The sequence below is a fragment of the Equus caballus genome, chromosome 8 (genome assembly GCF_041296265.1).
Source record: "Equus caballus isolate H_3958 breed thoroughbred chromosome 8, TB-T2T, whole genome shotgun sequence".
Classification (NCBI taxonomy): domain Eukaryota; kingdom Metazoa; phylum Chordata; class Mammalia; order Perissodactyla; family Equidae; genus Equus; species Equus caballus.
This window is the reverse complement of record NC_091691.1, coordinates 76,778,937-76,793,561: the sequence shown is the minus strand read 5'-3', so window position 1 is coordinate 76,793,561 and position 14,625 is coordinate 76,778,937. Positions and strand designations below refer to the sequence as shown.

The 14,625-nt window shown below is 51.9% G+C and overlaps 1 protein-coding gene across 5 annotated transcripts in view; it reads left to right on the top strand.

Moving 5' to 3' along the window:
- MYO5B (myosin VB) overlaps positions 1-14,625 on the top strand; it is a 348,428-nt gene that overhangs the window by 317,389 nt on the left and 16,414 nt on the right. For all 5 annotated transcript variants that reach the window (XM_070221084.1, XM_070221085.1, XM_070221083.1 and 2 more), the window contains 5 exons: positions 1,813-2,011; positions 5,576-5,669; positions 8,368-8,511; positions 11,619-11,770; positions 13,486-13,575. In XM_070221084.1, coding sequence (XP_070077185.1) covers positions 1,813-2,011; positions 5,576-5,669; positions 8,368-8,511; positions 11,619-11,770; positions 13,486-13,575 — 679 coding nt within the window. The remainder of the gene's footprint in view (positions 1-1,812; positions 2,012-5,575; positions 5,670-8,367; positions 8,512-11,618; positions 11,771-13,485; positions 13,576-14,625) is intronic.

The window sequence follows — 14,625 nt, the reverse complement described above, 5'->3', positions numbered from 1 at the left end:
CAGAATCCATAGCCCATTGGCCTCCAGCCATGGCTAAACCATTAGCAAGCAAGGTTAGACATGCACAGAAATAGCTCAACATTATGGTCTCGTCACACCTTTGTTGCCAGTGTGTGGCTTTTCAGGGTGGCGGCTTAGCTTTGTGCATTTGAGACTGCCAGCAATAGATGGGATAATGGTCTTCAGGCTTGTTCCCCAGAAGAGGAAACTGAAGCTCGGTGAGGTGGAGTGAGGGCCGTGCCCAGCCCACTCGGCCTGGCAGTGGCGGAGCTGGAACGGGAGCCTGGCACACTCACACACCATCTCCAAAGTTCTGCCTGCTGATGACGTAGTGGAGGTCCCATTACAGCAACAAGAGCATCTCTTCTTGGAAAAAGAAAGTCCAGGTCAGCTGGTTCTCAAGGCAGTGTGTCTCCTGGCTCTGGGTTCAAATATGACCCCACCGTCTCTGAGCAAGGTGACATCTGTCGCCATTACTCGCTGGTAGAATGTGGATCACAACAGGACCTGCCGCCTCAGGTCATTATAAGGAGTAGTTAACACAGGTAAAGCACTTCACACATGCCTGGCATATAGTAAGCATGGAAGGACTATTAGGTGCTACTTGCATTATTATAATGGATATTATTCAATGAGGTCAGATTCCTATCCCACCCAGAGATCTGTTTTATTGGAGGGGGACACCCGTGTGTGAAACCAGGTAATTCCTCGAGGCTCTCTATCAGGAGATTGGACATGGTTTAATACATAAGCAGGTGAATGCATTAAAAGTGCAAACAAAGCACAGGTCTATGCATCAGGAGATCCGGCTTCTAGAACCGGCTCTGCCACTGGCTGTGGCCTCAAAGCTCTCTTGCCTTAGTTTTCTCACCCGCAGGATGAGGTAGCTAGTCTGACACTTGGGCAGGGGTTCCTGGACCACGTACAGGACCCTAGCCCAAGTCACCAACCAGAGTCTACGTGGAGAATAAAGATGTGAGCTTAAAGTCACAGCCCAAATCAGGAACTGATCCTTGGGGCAGAGTCCCTAGAACCCCAGCGTTACTATTCTCTCTCTCGTTAAATTTATAACTTACTGGTGATTGCTTTTAGTGGATTGTAGCCAAGATTGGATGTTATCTGAATGTTGTATGTCCTCTAAAATGCTGATTTAATTACCAAATTATTCCCCACAATTCTCACATTCTTACTGCTTTCCCTTGGTAATGCTGCCAGTAGTGAGTGGGCAAATCAGTCATTTCTTCTGTCATTTCTTCATTCATTTTGTGTAACTGTGTTGAGAATCCACTGGGAGCCAAGCATCGCACCCAGTGCTGCTGTGAAGCTGACTGAGCTGCCGAAAACGTAGTTGATTCCATCTGGGAGTTCGCAGTATAGATGTGCCCCTCTCTCTAGGTCCCTTGTAGATTTGCTCCCTCCTCCAGATGCAAATACTTTTATTTAAAAGATGCTATGAGACATTTATTTCTGCTGATGACATTTTGACGTGGAGATAACCTCTCAACACCAAACCAACAGAGTGTGCTTCAGAATGAGGAACAAGGGGAGGGGGGTGGTCACGACAGAGGCCTAAGACCAGGGGTGCTGAGTTTGGCCCCGTTTCCTGTCATCTGGAAGGACAGGCTGGTCTGCTTGCCTGAGGAGCTCCATAGATCTGTTTCCCTCAGTGTCTGTCCCCTGTTGAATTCATGCAATTGCCGCTGCTGCTCATGTGTGCTTGGCTGCTGCCCTGTTGCGTGCCCATCAGTGGCCCCTCACATGGGGGCACTGACCCTCGCCCCATGGTGACCTGCCCTCCTCTCCCTGGCACAGGTTGCTGGAGGCACAGCTGCAGGCCCAGAGCCGGGAGCATGAGGAAGAGGTGGAGCACCTCAAGGCGCAGGTGGAGGCCCTCAAGGAGGAGATGGACAAGCAGCAGCAGGCCTTCTGCCAAACGCTGCTGCTTTCCCCAGAGGCCCAGGTGGAATTTGGCGTCCAGCAGGAGATAACCCGGCTGACCAATGAGAACCTGGTGAGTAGCCGTGCCCAGTTGGCTCCCGGCTCTGGGAAGTCACATTTTGGAAGAAAATGGGACGAGGAATGGACAAGGTTCATGTCCTTGGCCCTGTAGCAGGAACAGAGAATCTAGAAACTTCTAGTCAGCAAAAGTTTGTGGAGCTGTTTCCAGTTCTCTGTTACTGTATAACCAACCTCCCCTGACCGTAGCAGCTTAAAACAGCAAACACATTGTGCAGGTCAGCAATTCTGGCAGTGTCGGGGGCCTTACCTCTGCTCCGCTGGTGTAGGCTGGGCTGGAGGATCTGAGACAACCTCCATCCTGTGTCTGGAGTATCGGTGCTGGCTGTTGCCTAGGGGCCTTGGTTCCCCTCCATGTGGTCTCTCACCACATGCACTCTCATCGTTCGTTGGCCTACTCTGAGCTTCTTTACTTGGTAGCTGCCTTCCAAGAAGATGAAAGCAGGATCTGGGAGGCCTCTCCAGACCTAGTCCCAGAGCCGGCACAGGGTCACCTCTGCCACGTTCTGTTGATCAAAACAAATCCTGTTGCTAGGCCGGATTTAGTGGGGGGTACACTCTTCCTCTCCCTAGGAGGAGGAAAGGGAGGTATATGCTGGTGGCCATAATTGCAGACAGTCACCAAAGGAGCCCTGGCAGACACCAGAAAAATGGAAGACAGTCTCTGTCCTCAGAGAGCTCACAGGTTAGTAGACACACACGAAAGAAGTGAAAGAAGATAGTGTTTCTAAAAATGTGATTCTACGTGGGATTAACAAGTATTACAGAGAATTGTAAAGGAGGCTTGGCTGAGGCAGGAGGCGTGGATGGGATGTCAACCACGTAGACAGGCAGAGAGGAGCAGGGAGAAGAGGGGCGTGGACACAGGCACTCAGGAGCGAGGGCAGGCGGAGGATGGGGTGGCACAGGAGGGCCACTAGCCTTCTGGAGCTGAGAGTGCCTGTTCTGGGAGCCGCAGGAGGTGCCCCGAACCTAGCCGGCAAGTTCATGCGCCAGCAGACCTTGCCGTCCAAGAGCCTTTCCCCTTTATACCCAGGTGACCCAGTGATGGGTGACCAGTTCAGTCAATCCCGAAATTCAACAGGACTTGTATTCCTCATTCCTTCCCTCTGATTCTCTCTATCTCTGCATGTCACTGTTATACACACGTCTGTAAACTGGCAGCTTTATGAAAAGAAATCTTTGTATTAAATTGTTGGACTTGCTTCTACCAAGTAAAGAAGGCAGTGTGGAAAATGCCTTCACCAGCCCCGTTCTCCCTGGAGGGACCATTGACCAAGTGGTGTGGTGGGACGAGTGCCACGCCTTCACCTGTCCATCCCATCCCCCAACCACCTTATAAGGAGGGCTGTGTTCCATGGAGGAATGCACCAGCTCATCAGGAGGGCTTAGGAGTCAGTACTGTGACTGCTGAGTAGTGGGCCTGGGACCTGAGCAGGGTTGCTGGGCGGGCGAGGCTGAAGACGAGGTGAGGAGGTCTTCAGCTTGCAGCCTGATGGGAGACTCCTTCTAGAGCATGGTCCACCCTGTTTGCCCAGGCAGAGGCTGGGGCTCATAGGGAGAGCCAGCAGGGCCAGGGGCTTCTGTGATTTCTGTTCCCTTGCTGAGCAAGCATTAGTACCTCCTGTGGGCCGGCTGGCGGAGCCCTGACAGTGGCGGCGAGGATGAGGCCTGTGCACCTGAACCACAGCATGGAGCGCTGGGGTGCCTCAGAGTCGAGTTTAGAGGAATTCGGGCAAATGGCTTCTAGCTGGAGTGATTGGGAAGGCTATGGATGCTGACAGGAGGATGACATGCTCATCTCTGTTTCCAAGATTCCTCATAGGTTGAACTCATTCTTTCGTAAGCCATCTGTAAGGTTAGCCTCCTCTGTGACTTTGGGCCTCAGTAGCTCCCCACATTTACCACTCACTGTGGCCAGCACCGCATTCCCTGTTGTTTGTCCTAAATTCATTGCTTTCAAGCTTGAAAGATCCTCAGGTAGTTCCAGCATGTGGCACTGGGAACCACTGCTCTCTACCGTTCCCCTTGACGTGGTAAGGAGTGCAGTGCTCCAGGACTCGAGGGCAGGGGGTGGGTAGAAAGAGCTAGAGACACCACACGGGAGCTGAGCCGTGCGAAGCCGCTGTTCAGTGACGTGGATCAGAAGTACCCCTGGCCCAGTGGTCCAGGTGGAACACTCTGTTTCCTGGCTCTTTGTCCAGAAGCTGGCTGAGACTTCAGAGCTCTTAAAGACAGAAGATAATAGCCAAGGCCTGGCTACCAGATGTGTGTGATTTTTAACTGTAAATAGGTGGTGGAGCATTTATTATCTGACTGTCCAGGGTATAGAGAAAAATTTTAAAACAGTGGTTGAAGAGACACAAGCATGTTTTTGTCTTTTGGATTTGTAATGTCACATAGTGACTCTGGTCTGGAGCAGCTCAGGGTTCCTCCTTCACTGGATTGGCCAAGTCATTTACCTCCAAGCATTGGTTCCTCCTTGCAAGAGGAAGGGCCTCGTGAATCAGCGAGCATTTGGGGCGGCTGGCTGTTGTGAGGGTTATGTGAGCACCAGGTAGGGGTGGGGGTGGCACACAGTGAAGCCACTGGAGCTGGGGAGCCACAGGGACACTTGCAGGCTTTGGCACAGCTCAGGAAAGATGCCTAAGGATGAGATGGAATGTGAGTAGAACTGAGGGTTCATAGGAACCCTTATGTGCCCCAAAGAATCTCATCTAAAGTTTCTTGAGGTACCTAGGTTGATGGGCTGACTCTCACTTGCCGTGCACTTGTGGGTCCCTAGCCTGGGTTTTACTCTGTGGTTTATCATGGCCACAGCACTGAGATTGAGCTTTTGGCTGACTTTTGTCTGTAGGCCAACCTTAAAAAATTATCATGTCACCCAGATGTTTTCTGAGGTTCCTCAGTGGCATGTTTGCTTCTGTCTTCCATGTCGCTCCTAGTCACAGAAACTATAATGGTGATGGAGCTCCCTGCCTTGCCGACCACAGAGGACCACTGCCCAGCTGGGACAGAGGGGACATTAATGCTGTTCCAGGTCCCAGTGGGCTGAATGGCTTCCAGTGGCCACGGTTGCTAGGGATTGGGCAGCCACAGAGGGGCCCTGGCCGGGGTCCTGTTTGGCTTCTGGACCCCAGGTAATCTCACTGCCTGTCAGCTCTTCACCGCCGAGTGCCACGCCTTCACCTGTCCATCCCTTCCCAGGACACTGCCCACCCACCCACCTGGAGACACGTGGGCTCAGTGTCTCTTGGGGTTTGGTATGGTGACCTGAGGAGGCCTGGCCTGGAGAACCTTGGGGTTGACCCTGGTGCCAGGCAGCCTGAGCCAGGAGGAGCTGGCCCTATCTAGAGTGAGGGAATGAACTCTCACCCTTTTCCTCCTTCCTGGGTCCAGACCGGGCAGCAGTGAGCTGCTTAGGGTGGGTGTCCTGACTGGTCATGGAGCCTGGCCTCCTTGGGTGGCTGCCTCTGGCCACGCTGGGCCTCAGGATTCTACCCTCTGCCCTCCAGGGTGGGGTTAGGTCTGTTCTCACACTGCTTCCTTCTGCTTTCAGGACCTTAAAGAACTGGTAGAAAAGCTGGAAAAGAATGAGAAGAAGCTCAAGAAACAGCTGAAGATTTACATGAAGAAAGTCCAGGACCTAGAAGGTAGTGTGGGTCTGTGAGTGTGTGCATGCATGCGTGTGTTGTGACGCACAGGTGTGTTCAGCCATGCCTGAGGGAAAGAACTGCCTACCTCCCTCTGCATGCTCTTTCCTCTTCACCAATTTCCTGGGATCTGTGCCCAGTCCAGGCGTGTGATAGAATCATTCAGACCACACAGGCTCCAACACTCTCAGTTGCCAGAATCTGGGCTAATGACACTTGAATTCAGCAGGTGGTTGGGTGCTTACTCTGAGCTCTACAGGGCTGGAGGGAGGGGCAAGCCCTGCCCTCAAAGGGCTTAAAGCTGGGAGACAAGACTGTGGTGTGAAAGATTACTGCATAACGCGAAGACCCAAACCCCAGGGGCCTCACTGCATGCGATGGGTAGTCGAGAAGGAGAGAGCTCAGTTCTGCGATTAGACTTCCAAACTGGAATCTGGCCCAGAGGGCTCAGGCAGAGATTTAAATTGCCGTTCCAGAAACATGCAGAATGTTCTCTTCCTCTGGCTCCCTGCTGCAAATCTAATCGTGTCACTCCACTGCCCCTCTTTGCATATGCCACCTTGCCTGGAACTCTCGGTGCCCCTTACCACCTGGATAGCCCCCAACCACCACCTGGATACCCCCCCTTCACCTGGATAACCCCCCATCACCTGGATACCCCACCACCACCTGGATACTCCCCCTCATCACCTGGATACCCCACCACCACCTGGATAACCCCCCATCACCTGGATACCCCATGACCACCTGGATACTCCCCCTCATCACCTGGATACCCCACCACCACCTGGATAACCCCCCATCACCTGGATACCCCACCACCACCTGGATACTCCCCCTCATCACCTGGATACACTCGTCATCCTTCCACCCTCAGCTCAGGAGCTGTGTCCCCAGGACTCAAGTCCCTTCTTTCACTGTTCTAACACCATAGGTGTTGTCTGTTTGTTTAATCACCTAATTATGTCCACCTGCTGCTCTAGACGAAGCTCTAGGAGGGCAGGTATGTCTGTCCTATTCAGCGACCCTCCATCTTTGGACTTTTCATTTCTGTTCCTTAAGTTCTTATTCTCCTAGTCACGCAGGCTTCAGGCTTCTCCTTTTTGCTCAGTCTTGAAGACCTATCGTGCTCTCTCCTCAAATGCTTCTCTGTTCACCCCTCCTCCTCCTCCATGACCAACCCTCCTTCCAAGGTTCCCAAATGACTATAGTAGCCAGCCAGTTCCCCACCTCTGCCCATGGTGCTGTCAGTCCTCTGTCACCTCCTCATTGCCTGCAGAGTGAAATCCCTGCTCTTGTCTGGTGCTCCTCTCCAAATTCGCCTCTGCCCTCACAGAGCCTCCCCTCCAGCTGGCAGAGTGCTTTGAGCACACTCCCACCTCTGGGTGCTCGCTCTCCCTGCTCCCCTCCTGTTTGTGCCGAGCCTTGTGGGGCTAGTGGGTCTATGGATCAGCCTCTTCCCACCTGCTCTTCCTCCCACCTCCTCCATCTGGTCCTGTAGCTTGCCCTGTGTGCTTGAGGATAACTCTGTAGATACCCACCACCCTCTCCCATGCTGTCAGGCCGGGGAAAGTCCTGAGTGAGGGATGACCAGGCCTTCATACCCTCAACCAAACCACTGAAATGCCGCTTGAATAATTACCTTATGTATAATGTGTTGCTCCACAACGGGCATACATTCTGTGAAGTACATTGTTTGGCGATTTCATCATGGTGTGAACATCTTAGAGTGTACTGAAGGGGAGCAAAACTTGCCACCCCATAGTGTGTCTCTTTAACATGAGGATTATTTTAGGCTAATTATTTTTAAGAAACAAAAGATTCAAAGTTTTTCTTGTTACCTCTCCCTTAACTGCCTAAAAGAATTGAGATTTAAAAAACCTGCCTCAGGAAGCAGTCTGTCACCCTAGCATAAGATGAACCAGATGGTAGACAGGGAGGAACCTAGAAAAGCCTGTGTGTTGGGCTCCTTTCTGTGTTCTTCTGTTTCTGTGTAGCCAAACACTTGTTTTCCAAGTGTTTTCTCCTTTTCACCTACCTGTGAATTGTCTTCCTTCCCTTTGACCTCCCTGACTCTCCCCACCCCCAACATCTCCTTTTGTCTTTAGCTGAGGATGGTATTTAAGGTGAGGGCTTTGGCCATTTTGGCATGTTACTCAGTTTTCCTAGGTCTCTCCCATGTATACATGTTGTTAAACTTTGCTTGTTTTTCTCCTGTTAATCTGTCTCATGTCAATTTAATTCCTAGACCAGTCAGGAGAACCTAGAAGGGTAGAGGAAAATTTCTTCCTCCGCCAACAGTACTTACAAGAGTCTCCAGCCCCCAAATGTAGATCCAGGAGCAGGACCTGCTAAATGCAGTCTTTGCAACTACAGTTACATGCCACATGACAATGTTTCGGTCAATGATGGACTGCATATATGACAGTGGTCCCATTAGATTACTACCGTATACCATCTGAGTTTGTCAGGTCGGGTCCACACTTGGAGTGTGGGCCAGGTTGCAGAGCAGACCACATAAGGAGTGTGGGAGCTCAGACAACCGGAACAGTGGGTCCCCAGGCCCAAACCCTACCCATCTGTATTAATTATTGTTAATTAATAATTAATTAATTATTGTTAATCTGAGACGTCCCCTCCCCACGGGCCTGCAGCCTGAAGGTCTCTGCTCATGCTCCACCCTCTCTTTCCTGCTCAGCTGCCCAGGCATTGGCCCAGAGTGAGAGGAAGCGTCATGAGCTCAACAGGCAGGTCACCGTCCAGCGGAAAGAGAAGGACTTCCAGGGCATGCTGGAGTACCACAAGGAAGACGAGGCCCTTCTCATTCGGAACCTGGTGACAGGTGAGGGCCCTCTGTGGCACCACCCTCACATCTGTCCTCACCATTGCTGACCCAACATAACCTGCCCCCACCCCCTGCCCTTCACTCACCTGTCCACCACCACAGACAACCCCCCCAATCCCCCGCATGACCCCTGCCCGCTCTCACCCTCCACCTCACACCCATCACTTCAAGCTGCTGCATTTCTAGTGAGGTCCCAGGTGCTGTTGACGCTGTGGCCTGTGCGCCAGTGGCACACAGGGATCTTGGGAGCTGCTTTCCTCGCCAGCCCCAGGCCTGCACCAGCTCCCTCCTTCTGGTCTCATTCCCATCTGGCTTCAACACACCCACCTTCCTGCTCTGTGTCCATCCCAGTGCAGCAGCCACCTGCAGAGCCAGGAAGAGGAGTCTTTGAGGAGAAAGTCCTGGGTGGAAAAAGGAGGACTCTGTAGTGGTCTGGTCCTCTGGACCCACCAACTCCATTCTCTGGTGCCTTAATTCTGCCGTCTGTAAAATGGGGGTGAGGCTACGGACCCTGTCTGCCTCATCGCGTGGAGTATAACACCAGTGAAAGTGCTGTCTTAAGGCCACAGAACCCTTCTCAAATGTGAGGAATTCAAAGAAGTGGTAGCTTTCGCAGGGGTATTGGAAGTTCAAATAACAGGTACACATGATTTTAGAGAAACTTAAGTTTATCAAGATCCCGCTGTGCTGAGCGTTGAAGGCTACAGGAAGAATGGAGCATGACTTCCGCCTGCCAGATTTTGTTTCAGCTTTGGGTATTTTTAGTAGCTGAGTATTTTGCTCTTTTTATAAAGGTTAATTTCCCCTACAATAGTAAAATATTTACATGTGATGTAAGCGCATCTCAAGCTTCCTTAAACAGGCTGCATCTTGTTCAAATGCTGCTAGGAATGAACCTGTCCTCTGTCATGAAGGAAACTCAGAGTTCACAGCATCAGAGTGAAAGATAATTAATAACAATGCAGACTGCTCATGCCAGCAGACGGGTGGCTCCTTCCACTGTCGTTGCTCAGATGGTCCCAGGCAAGCTCATGCCCTGCTAAGCTGCCTGCACACAGCACCCAGTCACCTTCCCTCCAAAAGACTCCACCCAAACGAATGCCAAGACTTTAGCAACCACCCCTTAGGTACCCAGCACTAGCTAGTTGCTGTGGTGGATTTGTCCCTGCCCTCAAGATACTAACCTTCAGCTGGGCAGACCAAGCAAGCCTATGGGAAATGGGATTCCAATCACAATAGAGCGTTCCAAGGCAGGACAAGCTGTTTGCAGTCCGCACAAGGGTCAGGCTTGCAACAAGAAGCTGTAGTTTGGAAGTCTTGGCTTTAAAATACATTTTCTGGATAAATGTCATTGGTATTCTAATTAGAGCCAAGGGACAAGCCACAGCCCTCTGTTGAACCTATGAAATGCCCAAATGTTAACCATGTACCCAGAGTATTACAGCCTGTAGTTAGCATTTAACTAGAAGGGTAGGATGATTTGAGGGGACAGTGTAAGCCAAGTACCAGCTAGAGATGCTGGAAGCACACCCCCAGCCCCAACCCAGGACAGCACTAGCAGAAGACTTGCGGATGATGCCCCTTCCCCTCCCCCGGCCCACCTGCAGGTGGAGGCAAGGTGGCCTCCCTTCATTGCCATTCCAAGCCTAGAGGTGGCTCCTGAGGCCTGGGCTGGGTGGATGTTGTAGGTGGAGGTAATGAGAGTAAAGGGTCATGCCTGGGAAACAGCACGGGGGCCACAGTGGGCACGCCTGGAATCCAGTGCCCAGGGTCTTGTGTCTGGCCGTTCTCATCGTGCATCCTTCCTTTAACCTGGGTCTTTCCTCCTTCCCTGGGCTCCTGCCACCACTCACTGCTCTGAGCCTGATTTGTTGCCTCCCCTGGCTTCCTCTGGAAGGGAAAGCAGTCTGACAGCTTCTCCCTAGCCCTCCAGGCGCTTTGGCAGGGAGGGACCAAGGGGCTGGGTAGGAGTCTGCAGTTCATGGGGAAAGTCACAAGCTCCTTCTAGTCCTGCCAGAGCACGCCTAGTGGGGCAAGGGTGTGGGATACACGAGAGGGTATTGGCAGATGGAAAGGGACCAGGTATTAGCTGTCCCTGACAGTAGGCAAGTTAGCACTGGCCAAGACAGAGGCTGGTGAGACACATGTAAAGTGATGGCACTGGGGAGGGCGGAGAGAGTCTGTGGCCAGTCAGCAGCTTACTTGATCTGTTGGTTCTAAGAAGGCCTGGGCAGGCACTGCCAGGTAATTAGTCTCAAACTGACAGCTAAAGGGGTAGAGGTTGCTCCAGCTGTCCCAGCCCTACATGCTGGCCCTTTTTTGGGTTTTTTTTGAGGAAGATTAGCCCTGAGCTAACATCTGCTGCCAGTCCTCTTTTTTCGCTGAGGAAGACTGGCCCTGAGCTAACATCCATGCCCATCTTCCTCTACGTTGTATGTGGGACGCCTACCACAGCATGGCTTACCAAGTGGTGCCATGTCCACACCCAGGATCCCAACCAGTGAACCCCAGGCCACCAAAGTGGAACATGCACACTTAACCACTGCGCCACCAGGCCAGCCCCTAGCTCTGTCTTTGAGGATGTACAGTTTGCCAGGTTCTCCTGGGAGCAGCCCTCACGTTCTTGCTCTGAAGAGCCCTCTGTGCCCACATGGGACGTGCTGTACACAGGAGTCAGAGGTTCTCGCCCTGTGTCCTTGCCGGTGGGGAGCCAGCTCCTGTCTTCAGCCAGCCTCTGGCCACTGTCCCCTTCTTGGCGAGGACCTTGGCCTCTGTGTATAAACTCAGGGAGCTCCCTGTGGGCTCCTTTCCTCCATGTTGTCAGGACGAGGTGTTAGGAGCCTGTTTTAATGTTAAAGTCCAAACAGTCAGGAATGTGTTTTTGTTAGTTTGGGGTTTTTAACTAGTTTCAGAAACTACTAGTAGTTACTGTTAGGAGGCGTTTGAGTATCCAGAGAAGCTTTTTCTCGCCTCCTTTCCCAACCCCCATGAGAGGTCACTCTTAGACGAGCTACAGGAAAATACTGAAAAGGTTTGTATTTCAGACCAGGATTCAGCCCCAAGCATCTGCTAGAAATCAAACTCTTGCTGTTTGTTGCTGTTAGACCTGAAGCCCCAGATGCTGGCGGGCACAGTGCCCTGTCTTCCCGCTTATATCCTCTACATGTGCATCCGGCACGCGGACTACATCAATGACGATGTCAAGGTGCACTCCTTACTCACCTCCACCATCAACGGCATTAAGAAAGTCCTCAAGGTAAGCATCCTGTGCCAAAGGAGGGGGTTCACGGTGGGCTGAGTGAAGCCAACCCCTCACCGTTGTCTCTCTCTCTGGGTTTTGTCTGTAGTGAGTTCTCAAAGCCTCCAACTCTGAAGGTAAATGGTATAAGCACAGAAGCAGCTCACCCACGCAACCGGGATGTTCAGGCAGGTCCCAGAGAAGGATGTTCAGGCTCAGAAATGGCAGGAAGCCCAGAAATCCAGTGCAGCCCTCTGGCCACCTCCCTGCTAAGCCTCCAGGAGCCCCTGCTTTCAGAAGCTTTGACCAGAGATACCCTAGGAAGATACCCTCAGCCCAGCGGGGCTGTCCCACCCTGGAGTGACATTCAGGGATACAACCTGAGCACAGGCCCTTTCCCAGAGCTCTCCAAGGGGCTGGGTGTCTGCTGCCCAGGGTGGTGGCAGAGGGAAGGCTGTTGACAGTCAACACCTCCCAAGGTGAGGCAGCCTTGGCTGGGACACTGCTGCCCCCAGGCTGGGCTGCAAGGAGGTGAGGCCCGGCCACACAGGGCCCAGGGCCAGAGGGTGGGAGGTGAGGTTTTTGAGGGAGATTAGCCCTCAGCGAGAGGGTTTATCTCGCCCAGCAGGCCGAGCCCCAAATGGTACTGCTCTTGGAGACTGTCTTTCATTCTCTAACACACTGCCACTTTCAGGATGTAAGCCGTCTTACAAGCACTGAGTCCAGAGCAATCCTGAGATCCACTCAGCCACATTGCCTGCCCCCTTTCCCTTCTGTCAGAGTGCCAGAGCCAGCCTTTAACTTCTAGCTTTGTGCCAGCTCTCTATCAGTAGCTACACCACCTTCCCTACCAGGGGCTCTGTAGGCATTATCCACTCCCAACTCTAAACATATGTCATCTACATGCTGGTAACTCTCAGATTTGTGTCTCCTCCTTGACCTCTTTCATGAGCTCCTGCTGGGGGCCTGTGTCAGTGGAAGTGAGTCTAGGCCTGAGTTCAAGTGTCACTTCCTCAGGGAAGCCTTCCCTAATCACTGGGCTCAGTTAACATCCCAAGCCCCACCACTCGCTTTTGGTGCAACTCTCTTGTTTTACTGACATCATAACTCAAACCTCTCTCTGCCATTTAAATGATGATAATGCTTATTGACAGAAGGAGCTCTGGGAAGTCATTGGCCTGAGTGCGGAAACTGCATCACGGCTCTTTGGGTTGTTGAGCAGCTTTTTTCATTTGGTTGTGGTTTGTAGCCATTTTCCAGAGAGTTGAAACCATTGGACGTCTGACATCTAGATAAATGGCAGACCAGACTGTTTCGTTGGCATGCTCCCTAACATTCCATATAGTTCAGCATCTGCCAGGGCCAGCTATCTCAGTGGTTACAGTAGAGCCCAGGGCTGCTGGTGTCTAGCCTCATCTGTGTCACTGGCTTTGTATTCTTCAGCCGGAGAGGCAGCCTGTCGTGTGTGTGTGTGTGTGTGTGTGTGTGCGCGCGCACACCACCCATCAGGGGACCTGGAGAGGTGTCTGTGTGCCATCCCCAGTAGTGGAGGAACAGTAATGCAGCCTCTTGGCAGTGGGTTCCATGTCTGCGACTGGCAAGTGTCTGCCCATCATCAGGTCTGCTTGGGGCATGCTGGGAAGAGTGGGACACAAGGACGAGAGGTGCCAGGTAAACATTTAACCAGATAGAGACCACTTACTCATGACTAGGAATGTCTTTCCTTTTCACAGAAGCACAATGAGAACTTTGAGATGACATCATTCTGGCTCTCCAACACCTGCCGCCTCCTTCATTGTTTAAAGCAGTACAGTGGGGATGAGGTGAGTGCTGACGTAAAGTGCCCCAAATCCTTCAGCAGTCAGGTTTTGTTTCTGTGGGCACAGCAACATGTGTTCCACTTCAGAGCACCTCAGATCTCAGGTCAGAACAGGGATCAGGGTGTCAGTCACGGAGGGTGTCCTTGCTTTGTCCAAATGTGGTCTCCCCTAGGGAGAGGACATAAGGAAGGTCTCTGGAGCACTCTCTGGGCCTCAGGCCTGGGCATGCCTTACTACGCTGATAGCGAGAAGCAGGAATAAAGCAGGCCACAGAGAACCTGCCTCCAAGTGGCCTCAATGATTCCGAGGGCCCGGGAGAGCACCCTGAATCAAATAATTAGATTTGGTGGGGAAATGAGTTTGCATAATGCATCTGTTGTCTGAGAGCCCAGGGACTCTCCAGGAAAACCCTTGTGACCTTAAATTTCTGAAGCAGCCCTAAAAGAGCCCCATTTCAGTGCATGTTGGAAGAAAGCTCCATTGTCTGGTGTGTAAGACTGTCTCCTAAGCCAACCGGTTTGTCCATTTTCAGGCAGACAGAGAAGACCGCAAGAAAAGGGGCACGACATGATCGAAGTACATTTGTACAAACTGACGTTGAAGCCCAGCTTCATGCTTCTAACCAAATTTGATTCCTTGGCCTGAGGCCCAACTGGCCCCATCATTTCATGTTCTGCTCCGGACCTCTAGGGCCCAGCTTTGTCCAGAACTCACCATTCCCAACATTGGTCCCGGAAAGAACTTTTCCAGTGCTCTGCATTCCGCCCAATGACCTAGTAACATATGGTGTGTTTTCTCTCTAGTTTCTCCAGTCAGAATCCCAACTCGTCCCAGACACTGCTCACTTCCAGGTCCCTGTGGGTCTCATCAACTTTCCTTTCTACCCTTTATTTCACATAGCTCACTCTCCACCCTTCCCAAGGTCAATATGTGCTGTAAACCAATGTAGCGCAACAATTTTTAAAGCTTATCTTTATTCCGTCTTTTGTGCCATAACAAGTTTTGTCAGACTCTTCTTCCTGGGATAATGAAAAGATATCCCATCCCCGTCAG